The 17874-nt window shown below is 40.1% G+C and overlaps 1 protein-coding gene across 3 annotated transcripts in view; it reads left to right on the top strand.

Moving 5' to 3' along the window:
* PPP1R14C (protein phosphatase 1 regulatory inhibitor subunit 14C) overlaps positions 1-17874 on the top strand; it is a 51492-nt gene that overhangs the window by 16894 nt on the left and 16724 nt on the right. For 2 of the 3 annotated variants that reach the window (XR_003526115.1, XM_027634138.1), the window contains exon 2: positions 9037-9134. The exons of the other annotated variant lie outside the window; for it this stretch is intronic. Coding sequence is in view for 1 of the 2 variants with exons in the window: in XM_027634138.1 (XP_027489939.1) it covers positions 9037-9134 (98 nt within the window). In the remaining variant the exon portion in view is untranslated. The remainder of the gene's footprint in view (positions 1-9036; positions 9135-17874) is intronic. 3 annotated transcript variants of the gene reach the window in all.

Genomic DNA, 17874 nt, shown 5'->3' with positions numbered 1-17874 from the left:
AACCAGCCCACAAGAAAGCAGCAGTGAGAGTTTTGCCTGTAGCTCCAAACAGGCCAGGGTGGCTGGGAGTAGAATGTCAAGTGCACGGTGGACTGACTACTTACGTGAGTAGGAGCTTGTTTGGAGAAATGCAGAAGTAAAGGTCTAAGCTGACTTGCTATAAAACAAAATGTTAAAAGAAGGCCAAAGTGGTTTCCTGTGATTAAAAATGTTGAACGAGACAGGTACCATTGCCTTGGCTTCTAGGGCAATGTGAAAATGCTCTGATGTAAAACTTTGGCCCAGTGCTCAAAACAACTGTTATCACCTAAACCAAATTGCCAGGTTGAAAGCATATGTAACATAAGCCACCAAGCTGCGTTTACCAATGGATAGGTAATTTTTAACTGCAGCTTGTTTTTCTGTATATTCGGAATCTCTTTAGGTTGGGAGCTCAATCAGCTGTTGCTTCTCCTTTGGCTCTATCTGAAGAATTTCAGGATTTCACATGAGTATTCCCTATTTGAGTGAATACATGGATTTTTGGTGATAAAAAGTAGTTATTTTTTGTCTATGTGTATTTTTTGTTTGTTCGTTAAGAACAATATGAAGGAACTTAAAAATTAGCCTGCTTTCCTTAGTGTAATTGCATAAATAGTTGTCCAGAGCTACACCAGAAACCACAGTAGAAAATAAATTCTGGTCTGTGTTGAAACAAGGTGAAACTGACGTCCTAATTTTTCTAATTAAGTACATAATTGTTTAATCCTTTAGTGTTGGGAAATGGTGTTGCAAATTTGTGTATTTTGGTTCTGAATATTTTTATGTTACAAAGTATCTTATGACTTGGCTTGTCTTTATTCAGTGGTAGTTGCCAAAGGCATTATATGAAGCATCTTCAGCATTTTTAAAGCAGAATAAACAAAGTACTCTTGGCACAGCTTATCTCCTGCTTGCAGCTGTAGGTAGTGGGTATTTTAAACAAAGGAATAGTGACTATATTTGATTTTAATGAGTGGCAATGGGTTCTGCTACCTTCTTTTAACTCTCTATTCCATAGGCTAGTTAGGAAGCTTATGTTAGACTCTTTCCTGGTCATAAAGTGCTACCTGGATGCCTGTATTCTGCTGTGCTGAAATGACCAGGCAATGGCTGCTACACCTGTTCCATATTCAGTGGATTTTATCCTGAGAACTCTTGTTATGGCACTGCTTATTATGAATGTAGGATTTATTAGTGTCCTGACTCCTGTGCTTGTCACCATGTGTGCAGAACTGAACCATTTGTGTTTTATCTGAGCTACCTGCCTGTGGGAGGAAAATGGGTACAGTGTACTTTACACATATCTTCTACAAGCTGTGAAGACGTGCTTGAGGGGGTTGCTCCATCTTCTCTCTTCCTAACCATCTTCCAAGCCATCTGGGGTTGGAAGAATTTGAGAAGTATTGAAAGTACCTATTTGGTAGCTTTGGGCAGTAATGAGAAGATGGGGTCCTCAAACAGTGTACAAATGTAGGTGCTTTAGAAAAATCTCAACACTTTTCTTTATTTTCAGAAAACAACTCTCCCTCTCCCGGTCGTTTATGTTGTCTTTCAACCTCTTAAATGGCCTGAGCTTTCTTAAGCCCTCCATCAGGCATTGGAATGGGCTACCCAGAGAGGTGGTGGATTCACCATCCCTGGAGATTTTTAAACGCAGATTGGACGTGGCACTGAGTGCCATGATCTAGTAAATGGACTGGATTTGGACCAAGGGTTGGACTCGATGATCTCGGAGGTCTTTTCCAACCAAATCGATTCTATGATTCTATGATCAGCAGAGAGATTCAGACATTTCCTAAGCTGTTGCTGTGACAGTGAAGTTCAGTAAACATGGGTGTGTAGGGGTGGAAAGTGCTTTTGCTGCAGTTCTGGAGGAATTTCTAATGTTTAAACATGTGCTCATTCTGGAGATATCCCAAAATCGGTGAGGTGAACTTTAAACTCTGCTTGCATTTGCCTTTTGAATGATTAAGAAGGCTAGCACTAAGTGAAGGTTGGTGGGAAGGAGCTGATGATACCACCTTGTGCTGACTGGAAGGACCCTGGGCCAGCCAGTGCCTTTTCTGAGCTAGATGGAGAATGCTTTGCTTGGTTTGCTGGAGAAAATCTTGCCTTTGGAGGTTGCGTATATGTAGAGCCCAGCTTTACTTGGAGGAAAAAAATCTATCCACAAGCTTGGATTCAGGCCAATCACTGCATGAGAAAATTCTCATGCTGCTGCTGTATTTTTGCATGCTCACTCAGCCTGACCAGCTCTTAGAAAAGCATTAGTGTTACTTTCACATTTCAGGGTGCCAGACTCCTCATCCAAACTTTTAATTTGAAACTGGGTATTCTATTATTAGCTGTAGCCTGAAGTGATTTTCAGAATCCACCTGTCACTTTGATTATGCTTACTCTTTATTTGTTTTGTTTCCTTGTTCATCGATAAGAGAAAATATTAAAGAAATGTGCATTCCTTGCAGCTTGTGGCTAATGTGGTGTGCTAACATGTTTTAGAATGCATAATAAGAGTTTTGAAGAAATCTGGTAATGTAGGTTTGACAAAGAGTGATTACATACAATCATGACAATGCATGGGGAGTCCTCTGAAGCTCAGACTTTTGATTTGGGGGGGAAAAAAGAGCGTTTGGGGCTACCTGAGCACTGATTTGCTGCTACCAGTTTTAAAAGGGTCCTCTTCCACAGCAGAAAGTCTTCTGAACTGGTGCTACAATGTACTTAAAAGCCAAGCAGGAGCACATTATTTTTATGGGCATAAACACTTTCTCCAAGCTCAGGACAGCTTGCTGAACTCATTCAAATACAAATCCTGAAAGTAGCTTTTCCGGCCGATAGTAGTTTGGACTGTAATTAGATCAGGGTTGGCTGTGTTTTTAAGGCATTAAGTGTAATTGTTTCCATTATTAAGCTAAAATGACAAGCTAAACATGTTTGGCAGAAAATTTTGTCTCTGTGTGTGTCTTCTGGCATGCTACCTCCTTTAATTCTAGTGTGAAATTGGCCAGAGAGCATGATTCTAACTGTAGAATTTAGCTGCCTATTTTTACAAAACTTACAGACCCCCTGAGTATCTTCACTGAAGGTAAGAACTTCCTTCTTTATGAAATTGTAGAGGATCCACACAGATAAGATGTTATACCTTCCTATATATTCTTGAAAAGGAAAGGGCTTTATTTGGGCACCTGAGAATCAAGACATGAAATTACAGGAAACCCACACTTCCTTAGCTCCAGTGCTCCCTAACCCGTGTAATTGTTTCTGCTTGGTGTAAGAACAGACCTGAGCAATCCAAACACAAATGTGATACATAGCCCAGCCCTCTTTTGAGTATCACTTTAAAGTGGATGTTTCACTAAAGAAAATGGCCTGTTAGCAAGAAGTCAGACTCTGATGGGAAACATTTTCCAGTTAGTAGTCATCTCCTGAATCTACTTTGTTGATGTGCCGTTTCATTGGCAAAGGGAGTCTTCGCTCTTTTGTGTGCCACAGTGTAAAAAAACCCAAACCACAAACAAGCAAAAGAACAAAATGACCCCCCTCAAAATATACCCTCCAACCGCTGAAACTCCAGTGATCCTGTATGTTACCCTGGGAGCCAGGTGAACAGTTGTTTCGTCTACAAGGGGTCTTGTGGAAGTCAGCTGTTTTGGGATGCATTGGATGTAGTTTGTGCTGAAAACTACTTTGACAACTGAAATCTTTTAAAAAGTGGAAAACAACAGAAACATGAGACAGGAGCAGCATGGATCTTCCTCTCTTATCTTTTTTTTTTTTTTTTTTTTTTTTCCCAGGGAGGGGAAGGGAGTGCCTGACTTTGATCTTATTCCCTTCCTTCCACCTGCTTCTGCGTGTGTGTTCATGCAGTTTCATGTCTGAAGACTTGATTAGCATCTCAGGTGTTCCTGAAACATCTCCCATTTGAGAAAATCTGTAGGTGGAAATAGAAAAGGCTTGTGAGAATCTGGAGGAGCAAAGATTATAGGAGTCTTCCTCATTTACATGTGTGTGTCCAGACTGATTTCTATAAGGGCTTCAAATCTTAAGACTTTGTATATTTGTAAGAAAAGTAGCCAGTTAAAAATAACTTGATTTTTTGTTTAACACAGTATTATACTTTGAATTTGAAGTTCCTTTGAACTGGCTATAGACTAGCATGCAACTGCTACTTTGGAGGTGCGCAGGAGTGCTTCTGCATTCCTTCTGATGGCATCAGTTCTGTAACCATGACAGTGAAGTCAAACTCCATGAGGTCCTGGTTTGCAGAAAGGGTGTGATTACCTATGGCTATTATTTTGTCTCTACAACGGAAATAGGCTGCTGCAGGTATTTGGTTTATATGCAGGAGTTTTGTAGGCGTGAGTCATATGAGAAGGAGCTCCACCGAAAGACTTTATTTTGGGTTCTTTGGGTAATGATGTTAAGTTTCTTATACATACTTCACTGCCACCCAAAGACTCTGGATTTCAGACTATATACTAAGTACAGTGTCAATGATAACACTACTGTTCTTTATCATTTTATTTTAAGTGGTAGTGTTTAACTGCTTGAAATTTTCTTCTCCTGCTTTTCTGATCCTATCTTTTATTTCAAAGGTGGAGTAATGTGAGAAGAATGCAAAATAGTCAGCTATTTGACTAAGATGTGCTAATGAGAAGAAGGTGATCTATGTTTAAGAACTGGAACAGAAAGGATGCTCAGACTGTATTACTTCCTTTTTTTGATATCTGGAAGTAGAAAATAATTTTCTACAGAAAAGAATTTAGCACTACATTGAGTAAATTAATTAAAACTCCAAATTAAATGTTTGACTTGAGGAAGGTTAGGGTTGGTTTTTTGGTTTGTTTCTGTTGGTGTACTTCTTAGTTTTGTTTTGTTGTTTGGGTTTTGTTTTTAGGTTTTTTGTTGTTGTTGTTTTTGGGGTCTTATTTGTTTGTTTTACTTTTTTTTTTGTTTGGTATTTTTTTTTCTTTCTTTTTTTTTGTTCTTTGGGGTTTTTTTCCACACTGAAATTAACATCTGTTGGGTGGTCAAGGTAGCCAGCTGGTAGCACCCATCTTTAGAACTTCTGATGTGTTTCATTTGATCTGGTAGTAAAATAATTAGTCTTAAAATACAGTGTAACAGATGGGAAAATTAAATTACATTAATTGTGATTTGTAACACGTGTCTTTTGGTGAAGCGTTGTAAGCTACACAGTCAGCCAGACTTAAAGACAGTCTGCCCTTTGTCTCACATCCTGACACAACCTTTATCATGGTATACTGATTAGCCTTATCACAATCTGAAGAAGGGCATTGTCTCCAACTTTCTTGGACTAGGATAATACTGTATGTTGCCTCCAGGATCAAAAATAGCAGCAGTGAACTTCAACTACCTCCTTAACAGAAGGATGTAGGTCTTCCATATAGTTATATGAGAGACACTATTAGTTAGATTCATCTGTCATGAGACAGACCTCCAGGCTGTAATGGCTTGATGCTCCCTTTACAGTCTCCTCTTGTTTACTATGGATGGATGGTTGCTCAATCATGGAATCATAGAATGGTTTGGGTTGAAAAGTACCTTAAAGATCATCTAGATCCAACCTCCCTGCCATCGACAAGGACACCTTCCACTAGACCAGGTTGCTCAAAGCCCTATCCAACCTGGTCTTGAACCCTTCCAGGAATGGGACATATTCCACAGATGGGGCATGATAACGTTTCTGTAGTAGACATAGAAAACTGGGTGAGAGAATTCCCAGCTTGTGAGTCCTGGGACTTGGTAAAAAAACCAGTCATTTTTGTAGTGTTGCTTTAAAATGTTTCCCAACAAAAATTATTTTGATCAGATGAAGGTCGCATTCTGGAAGACATCTGCTCCTGAGTTAGATATGACTGTTTACATATTAAGTGGCTTCATGTGTATGAATTTTAGTTGTCATGTGATTAATGTGTGTATTTGATAGCAGGGTAGATGAAGAAAGGAGAAGGATAACCTCTAAGTGTTTCCAAGACATAAAATAGTGAAAGGAAAGCAAGACTCACAGAAATGAGTAGCTGAAGTGTGAATCCAGGTGAATTCTTTGAATGGCTCCTTGAGAGTCTGCTAGAGGCTAGAAACCAGCCAGTGTTGTCCAGAAGGAGGAAACACATGTTACAGCCTCACCTGATGGCTTGCTCAAGCTGTTGTGGCTCCTTGCTGTAAATATATTGTATTGGCTACGTTCAAGATCTAGAAATTTTGAGCCCATATTACACAAATCATGGATAACTTAGAAAAACAAAGTTGGTCCGTCTCTTAACTCCTTAATTGCTCTTGCCAACAGCTTCTGAATGATGCCAACAAACTTAATAAAATGTCTTTTGCAAGACCAAACCACTGTTACTAGAGCTCTACTGATAGGCACTTAGTTGCAAACACAAATGAGATATAGTACTGCCTGAAAAATGTGGTGTTGGGGTATCTAGTGATGGTGACTTCAGTGCACCCAAGTGAGATGGTGCATATAGAGATAGGGGCATCAGCTCACTGGACATCATCTCAAGATGTCTAGTAAAGTTCCCATTTTGTCCATTAAGTAAAAAACCTGCATTTTAACTTCTAACTACAGCATTTTTCTGATGCTCTTTCATGAGTTCTGTTGCCTGAAAGACAACTTGAAAGAGGTTAAGCTTTTAACCTCTCCTCATGGGGACTTACAGAGAATTGCGCTCAAAACTTTTTAATCCTAAGCAAATTTTAACTACTTGAGCTAGATGTAGTGCTAGAGCAGAAGGCGTGTGTTGGTTTTAGCTATCATATGGCCAGGGAGCAGTACACATAGGCATAACCTGTGTTCCTTACAGCTCTGTGAGCAAAACGTGATGGCGTTTCGTAAAAATGTTAAAACACTTGTCTCTGGAGATGCCTCAGAACAAGGCCCCTACATGATGAGTAGGCAAAGAGGCTACTGTAGTATGAAGAGGCAGGTTTTAGCAGAACAGAACAAGGTGTACCTGTACATGCTACCAGAAACCTTCTCCTCTAATATGGCAAAGCTTGTGCTCTTTGCTGAACCAGACTTCCACTCTGCTTGGTTATTTGTTCAGAGCGTCTCTCTTTTGTTGTGAGGATCAAAGTACTATCTGGAGGTGCATGTGAGGTCAAGTGTCTGAGATTGTTTCAGAGTTTGTGTGACAACAGCATTTTTAGTGAAAAGCAGAATGTATTTTGAAATTTGACTTGTTAACTGTTCCTTTTAATAAGACTTAGGCTGGGCTGGTTTCCCTGTTTGGAATTCAAAGGCTGAGGAGTTAATATTCGATTTCAATCCCAGCTCTCCTGATTTACTTGCTACACATTTTTTCATTTTTTATTTTTAAGATGCAAACCTGTTGATTTCACAGATCAGTGGTTTCTTGGTGTAGTACAGATGATACTGCCTATTTTCAGATTTTTACACCTTTTAATGAAATTGAGCATCTCTTAGCACAGTGCCTGGCGTGCTCTGAACTTCAGGATTGGAGCCTTGGGAAAGTCACTAGTTTAACTTTGATTCTTTTGATGCCAGCTTTTCTAGGAGGAGAAACCGAGCTGAGGTTGCTGAGATTTTAGCTTATAAATTTTGGAACTAGCAGAGAGCTGTTTTGTGTCTCTTCATAATAGCTGGCCCTGACAGTTTAACAGAGCTTATTGACCATCTGCTTTGTCTAGTTTGCCACATGGCAGAGTAACAACTAAGCCAAAATACTGGCTGCACAGTGTATTAATTAAACGACTTGCTTGTGAACGCTATCAAGATACTAAATTGATGGACATTGTACGTTTAACTTGAAGAGTTTTGTCCTTTCTCTTCCTGCAGTTGCTGGGTGTTGAGCTGAAGAATATAAGATTGGTGGTGATAAAGGAGCTGTTTGACTGTATGTTGGGGTCCCAATTTGTCTCCTTGCCCTCTGTCTTCTGTTAACCCACTCTCAACAGATGAGACTCAGAGTATATTACAGTCTTGTTCCCCTGCTGCTACTTCTGACTGCTGTTCTTTGCCTCTCACAATGCTGGCAAAAGCAACAGCTGTTTCATAATTTCTCTGTTTGAAGGGAGAAATATAGTAATGGGGTCGGGGGAAAGAATAAAAAACTAGTCATGTGGCTTGCATAAGACTAGAGAGAAATGTCTTTCTTGTCTCTTTTTTTGAGAGGCAGTATCTCTTCTGAAAGCAGATTTCATATTCTTCAGTGTTTGTATTCCTGGAAGTACAATGCATCTTTCTCCAGGGTGAGAGCAGAAGTTGAGAGCTTTAAGCAAATAGCATTGGTTATGTCTGCATATCTCTAGCTGGAGAAACCTGACTGTGGGCTGCTTGTTAGTGCGACTAATTCTGCTCAAAGGCATAGCCCCCTGGGAAAGCAGTTTTTAAATCCAGACTGTACTGGTGGCAGAGACATATAACATACTCCCCGAAAGGGATGTGGCAAGACTTGGGCAATATCCAACAACTGTCTGCTTGATCAAGGGACAAGAGATGCTGTAGGTAGCATCTCTGCATTTAGAAGCTGAATCCTGTTGAGCTTGTTATAATGAACACATGGCTTGTTAATATGCTCTCCTGGGCTGTGGCAAGCCTTGCTTCTTCAAGGCTTTGCTACCTATACTTTCATTGCAGAAATTTGTGTACATTCTTTTTCTTCTGGTAATTTTCTGTAACAACAGGAAACTGTTCATGCATATGTGGATGTAGGTGCATATTTGTGGTTTTTTAACATGATCCTGAAGGGTTAGTGTGTATATATGTGTGCACTGTGTATATAGTGTGGTGTTGGATGGTGTAACATGAAATAGTATTGCAATTCGGTGTAACATCAGTCTGAATGAAGCTACTGTTTGGCTCTATTTTTAATATACCTAAGCTGCTGGAAATGCTTTGCAAAGTATGGAAACAACTTCAAGAGAAAACTGAGAGAGTGCTGTACTCATTTGGGTTCTATCTGAAAAGCTGTGTCTAGTTGGCTGCAGACAAGGCCACTGATAACATCCCCTTGTTTTGGCCTCTAGAAACTCAGTGCTAATCAGAAGCATCGCTCTGATTTTGTTCTGGACTTCCAGGAGCTGCAGAGGATCTCTGATTTACATCAAAGTGCTTTGGATCCCAGGTAGTCTTGCTGTGTGCACTGTCCTACAGAATCAGGAAACTATTTAAGAAATGACATCTTGAGTATGCATGAGAGTTCTCTCCTTTCTGAGAATCTCTGGTATTCCAGATAATTGAAGGTGGCGCCTTCTGGCATTTAAAGGATACTTGAGAAAATTGCAGTCCCCTTAAAATCTTTTTTACTTCCCACCGTTATTTCCCTACTGCGCTAATTAACATACTTAAGAGTAGTCTATTACTTTTTTGTTAACTTGAAAATGTGAGGATTATGGCCCCTCTGCCAGGGCTCTAACACTGATAATGAAGGGCTAGGCTTAATACAGCTTTAGAAAAATATTCCTTTCCTGGAGCTGTAGTTCAGTCTAGGAAACAGTTTAAGCATTTGTTTTTTTTGGCATGTATATGGGAGTTGTACTGCTAAGAAGGGGGTGGAGAGGGTGGGGAAGTGTTCATGCTTCAGCAGCCTCTTGTAGTTCTTTCCCTTCAGTTCAGCCCAATTGAATTTCTCTGTTCTTGCTATTGCTGCTCCATAAATTCATCTCATTTAAGGACCTCATCAGTCCTGGGCTTGCTCTATTTGCCTGCATCATCTTTCTGCTACAGAGATTTGTGAGGGCTAGCAGCTGTTGCATGAGCATCTGGAATGTTTATGGTTGTGCTGGAAAATATTGTCCGTTTGTGTATCTGAGGAGCAGAGGGACATCTCAGTGCTTTGGCCTCATTCTATTTTGAGCTGTCATGATCATACAGCTCACCACAAGTTTTCATTATACAATGTGAAAAGGTCTGCCACATGTTTGCTGCTGGCAAGATGATAGTTTGTTGTGGAAGATGATAGGCTCTTTGGCATTTAAAAAGTAAAGCTGCAAGTAAATTAGAAGCTTCAGGAATGACTTCAGTTTTTTACTTTTATACAAAGCCAAAACAACAAATATCTTGCCTTACATTATACTTTTCTTCTTCTGAATGTCTTAAATTACTTTTCAGGCTATGGTTATGGAACTACAAAGCTTTTATTTCTTTTAAAAAAAAAGTGTATATATATCCACATCATCCACTTGTTTCTTTTGGAATGCCACTGGGAAGAAAAACACTTTTTTCTTCTTCCTGTGACTGTTTCCAACAATGCATATGATTAGAGATTGCTGACAAGTCCTGACTTTGCAAGTTTGTGTCTCTGTGAAAGATGGAGGTAAATATTTTCACATATATTTGACATCGGCTTAGGAAAGATAAAACTTGAAGTTGAAGCAGAAGAAGGAGAACAAATTTTAGGCTGATCACAGCAAAGTGAGATTTTGTTGAAAAAGTGCACTATTTAGGGGTCAAGGGAGCTGAAATGGGAGTTCCTGATGCTGAAGGCTACCTTGGAAGGCAGTTAAGCTGGTGTCTCTTCTTAAAACAGTTGTTGCAGATCACCTGCAGGCTCTACCAAGTGATACTTGCTCAGTTTGCATTTTCAAGGTAGCAACACAATTAATAAGGTTTGCTGGCTGTTCAAAGTGCAATTCTTTGGCAGTAAGCGAAGGTTAGCTTCTCTTGGGATAGGTAACTATGATCATAGGGACATAGTGAAATAGGTAGAAGAATGCAGGGAGCTGGGACTCAAAAAGGTTTGCTGCAAGCTTTTCTTTTGGTTGTGCTTTGGACTTCTTTGCAATAAATTCTTCTCTTGCATTTGTGCTCTAGTGGCAAGGATGTGCTCTTGATGTGTAATTAGTGTCTCCTTACAACCCATTTTTCAGAGAGTCAGGAAAGTGTGAATGTGTATACTTGAACCTAAATGAATTGGAAGGCATTTTTGACACATTTTTGGGAGCTTTTAAATGGTGGTATCCTAAAATGCTAGCTAAAACCTAAATTCCTTTCAAATATGCCACACTTGGATATAATAAAAGAATTTTGGAAAAAACGAGTGGGCTAAAACTTATTGACAATTAGATATTAATTAAAATGGGATGAAACGACATGACATTGAACCCATGAGCACATATATCAGGTAGTGAAATGGTGCTTTTGTAAGTGTGAAGGAAGGGTGCATGGCAGAAATCTCAGTTAACAAACCAGCTGGGAAGACAACACTTCAATGCAAGAAAGAGATCTGAATGCTTCCACTGAAAATCCCTCTTTTGAAAGGAATTAATACACCTATAACAATGGCAGAGAAGATAGTCTTAATTTATATGTTCAGCTTTCACCTTCTAGCACTTACTTGTTTTCTCTGTCTTCTAGTGTTACAAACTTTTCAGATGAGACATTTATTAAATTGTGAAGTGTTAACAAAATGGATCTTTTTTGTATATTTCCTACTGCCTTGGTCTATTTTGTACGCAGAGAAAAGTTGGGCAAAAATGCCTTTTTCTAACTTAGCAGCTGTGTCTGCATTAGCATCATGATGACTCTTCCTTGGAGACTAGGTAAGAATTTCCCAACCAGGAGAGGAAAGCACAAACAGGTATTTTGCCTGTTCAAGGCAAGTGGGCATTTTTCTGTTGTACTGGGCAGTTGCATCAGTGTCGTAGTCAAAATCATCTGATTTTCAAGGGTTGTCACAATTTTTCTGAAGTTATCAAATACCCACATTGTAAAGTAAGAGTAAATAGCAAGTTGTATTTGACTCTCAACTTCCATTTCCCAACTAAACCAATGGAAGTGTTTAAATGAATGGTAGGGCCATGAACCAAGCAAGGCCTGCCAAACCGTGTTTTTTGGCCAGCTTGGGATTCCTAGAAGCTGTTTTGTTCCAAGTCAGAGCCTATTTTGGTTTCTCACTGTTGGATGCTTTATGACGGGAGTTCTGAGCAAGTGCTTCCTAAACAGCTGCTCATACAACAACTACTGTGTATGGACAGACGAGAGTCAGCACTGCAAGTGTGTGACCCCTGACTAGTGTTTCAGTCACCCATTCAAGCAACAGATAAATACCAAACTAAAAATAGCAAGTCCAGGGCCTAGGATAAGTATTTTCAGTCACCTACATAATAGGCTCTTTTGAAAACTTGTTAAAACACAGGATACCAAGAAATTGATTTGATAAAAAAACCCCTAAGTAGTGTGTGTGTATGCATTTGTTTTACTTTTACAAAATTCCATTTAGTAGCTAATTAGAGGAAAAGTTACTCCTGTTGATTCTTTGTGAATTACTTCCTTAGCTTTCATATAATAATAATAATAATGAATAAATTAAAAAAAAACAACGAACCAAACTGAGAGGCAAAAATTCTTGAACAGAAGCAGAGAAAAGGAAAATGAAGGGATCTATTATTTATCTTTATTGGCCAAGACACCTACATGAGCCTCCAGTGCTGTTTGTCATTGCAGGCGGCATCCAACTCTGTACGAGTTACCTTCCTGCTGATGATGGGAGAATGCAGCCAGTGAAATGTGGCAGCCAGCCCAGGCATCTAAGTAAAAAGGCATGGTCTTCTGAAAGAGCACAGAAAGTCTTCCTTGCAGCCAAGAAAACTTGATGGGTGTGTTGATGACCAGCAATAGGCAGTGTGTCTGCTAGGCAAGCCCAGCCTCAACTGAGCTGGCAGAGTTTGAAGTGCAATAAAACTCAGTTTAGCTCTCCTAACACATTATTCTTTCAATAGCAGCTTTGTGGCCCTGCTAGCAAGCAGGATAGAGAACTGTGGAAATAGAGGAACTTCTTCTTCTTCTTCTGCATGCACACTTCTAGAGTATTTGAGTGAGGTCACCATGGCGTTCTCATATAGTCTAAATAAATATGAAGGTAACTCTGACAGTAGTGGTCACATTGTTGCAGAAATATACAGTGAATTTTAGTGGCTGGTTAGCCCATACTGATTAAAGGGAGCCCCTGACTTTCACTTGAAAATCCCATTGCCATTACTCCTGGGTGTAGGTAGGCAAGAATCTACATTGAAACAACTTGTGGAAATTATTATGCTTCATCTATTACAAGTTACTAACACTATAAAACTCTAGCTTCAAGTTGATACATCAGTGAATTTTCAACTACTTGTTTTTTTGTTGTTTGCAAAATGGTACCATTTTTCCTTCAAAGCTTTGTGTTGGCATAACTGTGTGGCACTAAGGCAGTTTAGATGTGATATGCAGTCTCTGCCTGTGGTGCAGCAGAACACAGCAGCAGCAGGGATTTTCCGTTGCTCCATTCAGAAAACCCATAGTTGCATAGTGTCTATAGGTTCAGTTGTCCTCTGAAATTGGCCCTGCCTCCCTTTCAGCTGAGTAACTTCACTTCAGGAAGTGGTTTGGCAGTACTTGTACCTGTCTCACTGTGCTTTAACTTAACCTCCCCTTTCCCTTTTTTCAACTGAATTTTGACACATGGCTGTCTTATTTTTCCTCCACCCCATATACAGGGTAAAATGTCATGCTAACCATGTTGTGATGTAGGAGCTAACAGCTGACTTAAATTTAGTGTCTGTAGCTGTAAGTTTAAATCATGGTATGTTGCCATTGTCTTTCTGCCCTCTAGCCTTCTAACCGAAGGAAAGCCAAAACTGCGGTGCCATCTGCAAAAACAGCAGCTGCCTCTGTGTTGAATGTCAATGCAGGCAGGCTTTTGTTTTGGGGGAGGGTGAAGATATTCAGGGAAGCTGGGTGGGGGGATGTGTACTCTGGATGTGGATGTCCTTTCCCTATCCTCTTTCACAAAGGCTTGCCCATAAAGGAAGCTTTCACAGGAATTGCACTGAGGGATGATGATCTTTGCCCAAAACCCTAATCCCTCTCTGCTGATAGAGGAACCCCACATGAAATAACAGCACAACAGAGTTGTGTCTTTTTGTATCACCTAAGTGCCAGGATTGTGCTGTTGCCATTTTTGTGTACTACTGTGCTACAATAAAAACTTCAGGGTGCATTTACTGCTTTAGAAGGGCTGACTGTTTGAATGGAACTTGGAATTGGAATAACATCTGTCTACTTCATCTGCTCTACTGTCACTTGAGAGCCAAGAGGAGAGGCAGTGCCAGCTTGAAACAAACAACAATGGCTTACAGTGACTGAGCCAGCTTGAGTAATGAAATGGAAGAACTTGGCATGAGTTGGTGCTCCTCCCCTATTTATTAAAAATATCAGTTGTTGCTAATCGCTTTAATGAGGTTCATAACTAGAATTTTAAATTTTAAATAATAAGATGCCCTTATACTTAAGTGATTCCCAGAAGTTTTTAAATTTGTTTTGTGCCATGTTTTTTCTTTATAGTTGTTTCTAAGTAAGGAAGCTTAAGCTGTTTTTGGCTATTGATAAGTAACACTAACATACAGGATTAGTGTCCCAGTTTGCCTAGGGTGATATTCTTATACAGGGATTGTCCTGCTTGACATCATTCTGTTCTGAGTTCTTTCCTCCTTCCCACCACCCAAAACCAAACCCTTCAAACCTATGATGACTTATACTTTCTAGGCAACTTGCAAGAATACTGATTGACAAGTTATATTTTCAGGTAATATAACTCACAGAGGGAGCATGTCCCTGTTGTTTGACTGTATCAAATCTCTAAACTTGTCATTATGGAGACTGATTAAATCAAAACTTTGTGTCCCTCTTTTTGCCTTTAAGGGACATACTGCTCAAACGGATCTGCTACCTGTATGACAGGAAAAGACAATGAAGATGGTGGTAGATATGGAGGAGGCCAAGAATTCCTGACCATACCTTTTCGGGGAAGGTTGGCTAGGTTGCAGGATGGGCATGCTTTTCCAGTTGCCAAAGGAGCATGGTGGTATCTGTTTCAACATGTAGTCCTGTGCTTTTTCTCATAGTGTGTCTCTGGCTGGGAGCAACACACCCTGAAGTTGCATACTGGCATGGATCTGGGATGCTGTTAGGCTACGCTATAGACCTTGGAGCTTGAGAGTGCTCCCTGTTGTTCCCTGGGTTCAGATAGGAGTCTCCAACAGATTTCCTCGTTGAGATTTCCTTGTAATGTGATATGCACTTCCTAATATAAGCTTTAGGCTGTTTGCCCACTTATCTACTTACCAAAATAGGGTGAATTGGCAGATGCAGACAGGCTTTAGCTGTTTCTTTCTTCTCTGAGCCAGGTGGATGTGGGTAAGCTTTGGTCTGGAAATTTAATTGCTGTGTTAATAGACTATGGCACTTGAATGTACACGCTTTGCCAACAGGGTTTATTCTCTTGGTCTTAAAGCTATATTTTCCAGCTATATTTTAATCCAGCTATATTTTCTGGACCTTGCAGCATGACACACTGGCTGAGCAAACTGCAGTCCAGCTGTGCCTGCCTGTAGACACTACCACTGAATGTAAGTATCTGTCCATCTTTCTCACCTTTTCTACAGGTTTGTTCCACCCTGTTCATTGCTAGACTTTGGTGATTCCTCGGTAAGCTCCTCCTCTGCTTCACAGCAAGGTGTGTAGTCCTCCATGCAGAGCCCCGTAATCATAGTTCTTGGCATTACTCTTGATTTAACCATCAAACGCACTTTTTTAGACTTGTCCAGATTGAAATCATCTGAGCTGAGGAGGTTCTCAGTATGTGCTTGCCTCAGATGGAATATCTTGGAAAGATTTTTAGGTAAGACTTCAGTTATTTCTGATGTTGAGACTAAAATCGAGAGAAAAAAAAAAGAGTGTTTTCTTCACATTGCTTGAGGACTTTCAACAACTGAGTTGAAACTCTAATATGTCCGATCTTGGAAATTTAGGAGGGATCAGATTTACTGTGTGTCAGAGATGCCTGTGGCCAGTTTATGGAAGTGTTCTCAGTTTAATCACATACCTCCCCTCCTCTTTCACTTGTGCTTATCATATGCCTGAACTTGTTAAAGTTTGGCAATAAGCTCAAAGATTGTCATATGTGAACAAACTTGCTCTGTAGGGAGCTAGAAGTGGCTCGGCTCTTGCAGTTCGTCTTGGCAGGAAGCCCTGGTCACAGTGGCTGGGAGCTGAGTTGCTCCCTTTTCTGCTTGCAGCAGTTCTTTCTTTGGCCCTCAGTTGAAGGGGAAAGGTAGATTGGATGGATGTAGGAGCAATAGCCCAAAAAGTAGACACAGAGGCGATAGGATTTTGCAAGGAATCAAGCTGTAAGAGTAAAAGCTGAGGGCTAGATTTTTAAGAACTGGAGTAGAGGACAATGTGTACTTGAGGACAAAAGTTAGACTGTTGTTCTCCAGATCTGAGAACTGCATCAGATCTCAGAAGATCTTTCCATGGTCTACCAGCAACTTCAGGGGCCCTTGCTGTGTTTGCAAAGTGTTACCTCCCTCTAGTGGTGTGAGTGCAAGACTATGCACTGCTAGTGCCGGGGGGTGAGGGTAGGTCATATCTAGACCGTATAGATAAAACACTGTCTCCTCGACTTTTATCCAGCCGTTCATACCGTGTTATGTAGATGTGAGATACTGGGCAGCTTGCATAAGCCATTCTCTTGACAGGTGAACACTTGATGACCCTCCTTTTCTGTGTATTTAACTTAATCCATATGATGTCAGGCTTGAAGATGGGCTCAGCACAGGAGAAGGTTACTGTTAAATGGCCATGCTGCCACAGATAAATTATGATTATTCAGAAACAGTAGGATCATTGACTCAAAATGAGTGGACAAATCTGGTAACTTTGCCTTGAATGTGCCTGCACTTTCATTTAATGAACAAGAGTGATGGATGAAGGTAGATTGGCTGTTGGTGGAAGAGGCTGCTGCTCTGGTTAGAACAGATTGGGGACAACACAGGTTTTTCTAGCTTTTAGCTGGAGCCAGTACTGGATGGCATGTGCTCAGAAGTGTGGGGCCTCGACTGTGTGTTGCCTTTCAGATTTCTCGTTCAATGACTGGTTGCTAATGAGATAAGTGCCTGATGAGGGAGAAAATAATATGTAACTGCATACTAAAGATTGTATCATACTGGGAGCAGCATCCTAAATGTGTTCACTGATTGTCAGCTGTACAAACTAATATTCACTGCTGCATGAGAAATAATTTTTTTCCATGTCTAACATTAGATCATCATGTCTGCTATGGCATTACTGCTGCCAATATTTCAGGATTGGAGAAAACATGCTGTCATTTAGTAATTTGGTTGTACCACTGAGGATTCTTGTTCCTACTGCAACTTTTACAAACCCTGGCACTTTTGAGTCTCTTCTTGCTGTCTCCAGCATCCTTTCCTAATTTTCTCTTCCTCATACCAGTCAGTAGACATGAGTAGTCTTTTTGTCTTGCAAATAGCTTTATTTTACCTGTGTATTTTGACTCCCCACTTAATTATTCTTTTTTTATTTTCACTTTTATCTACTTTTGCCCTGACCCAAAGCAACTGTAGGCTTTGAAACAAGGAACACATGAGTTTTTCCTTTGTTTTTTAGACAAATGACTATTTGGTCATAGTCATTTACCTGAATTAAGTGCAATACATTCATAATCCCATCAGGTTACACATGCAACCAATGACTTCTAGTCCTGGTAATTTATGGCACTTTTATTTATCATCCTGAGACTTAAGCCATTGTCTAGCAGTGCCATCCATGTCTGCAGATGACCTTGTTTAGAGCTAACTGTATTAGATGCCCATCACATGTCTGTTCCAAAATAAATAAATATTTTCTATATTAAATGGATATTTCTAGAAAAACTGATCCTATTTTCTAGTTTGGTTTTGATCACTTACACTGGCATTTTCCAGGACTTTGAGAGAAATCCCTGATTCATACAATCTTAAACTTCCATACATCTGAACTATATGGTTGTCTTTCCTTCCTTTGCTTTCATTTTCCTCTTGCTGTCCTTT

The sequence above is a fragment of the Corapipo altera genome, unplaced genomic scaffold (genome assembly GCF_003945725.1).
Source record: "Corapipo altera isolate COAL_440 unplaced genomic scaffold, ASM394572v1 2b, whole genome shotgun sequence".
Lineage (NCBI taxonomy): Eukaryota > Metazoa > Chordata > Aves > Passeriformes > Pipridae > Corapipo > Corapipo altera.
Note: the sequence above shows the minus strand (reverse complement) of the source record. Positions and strands in the feature narration are given on the sequence as shown.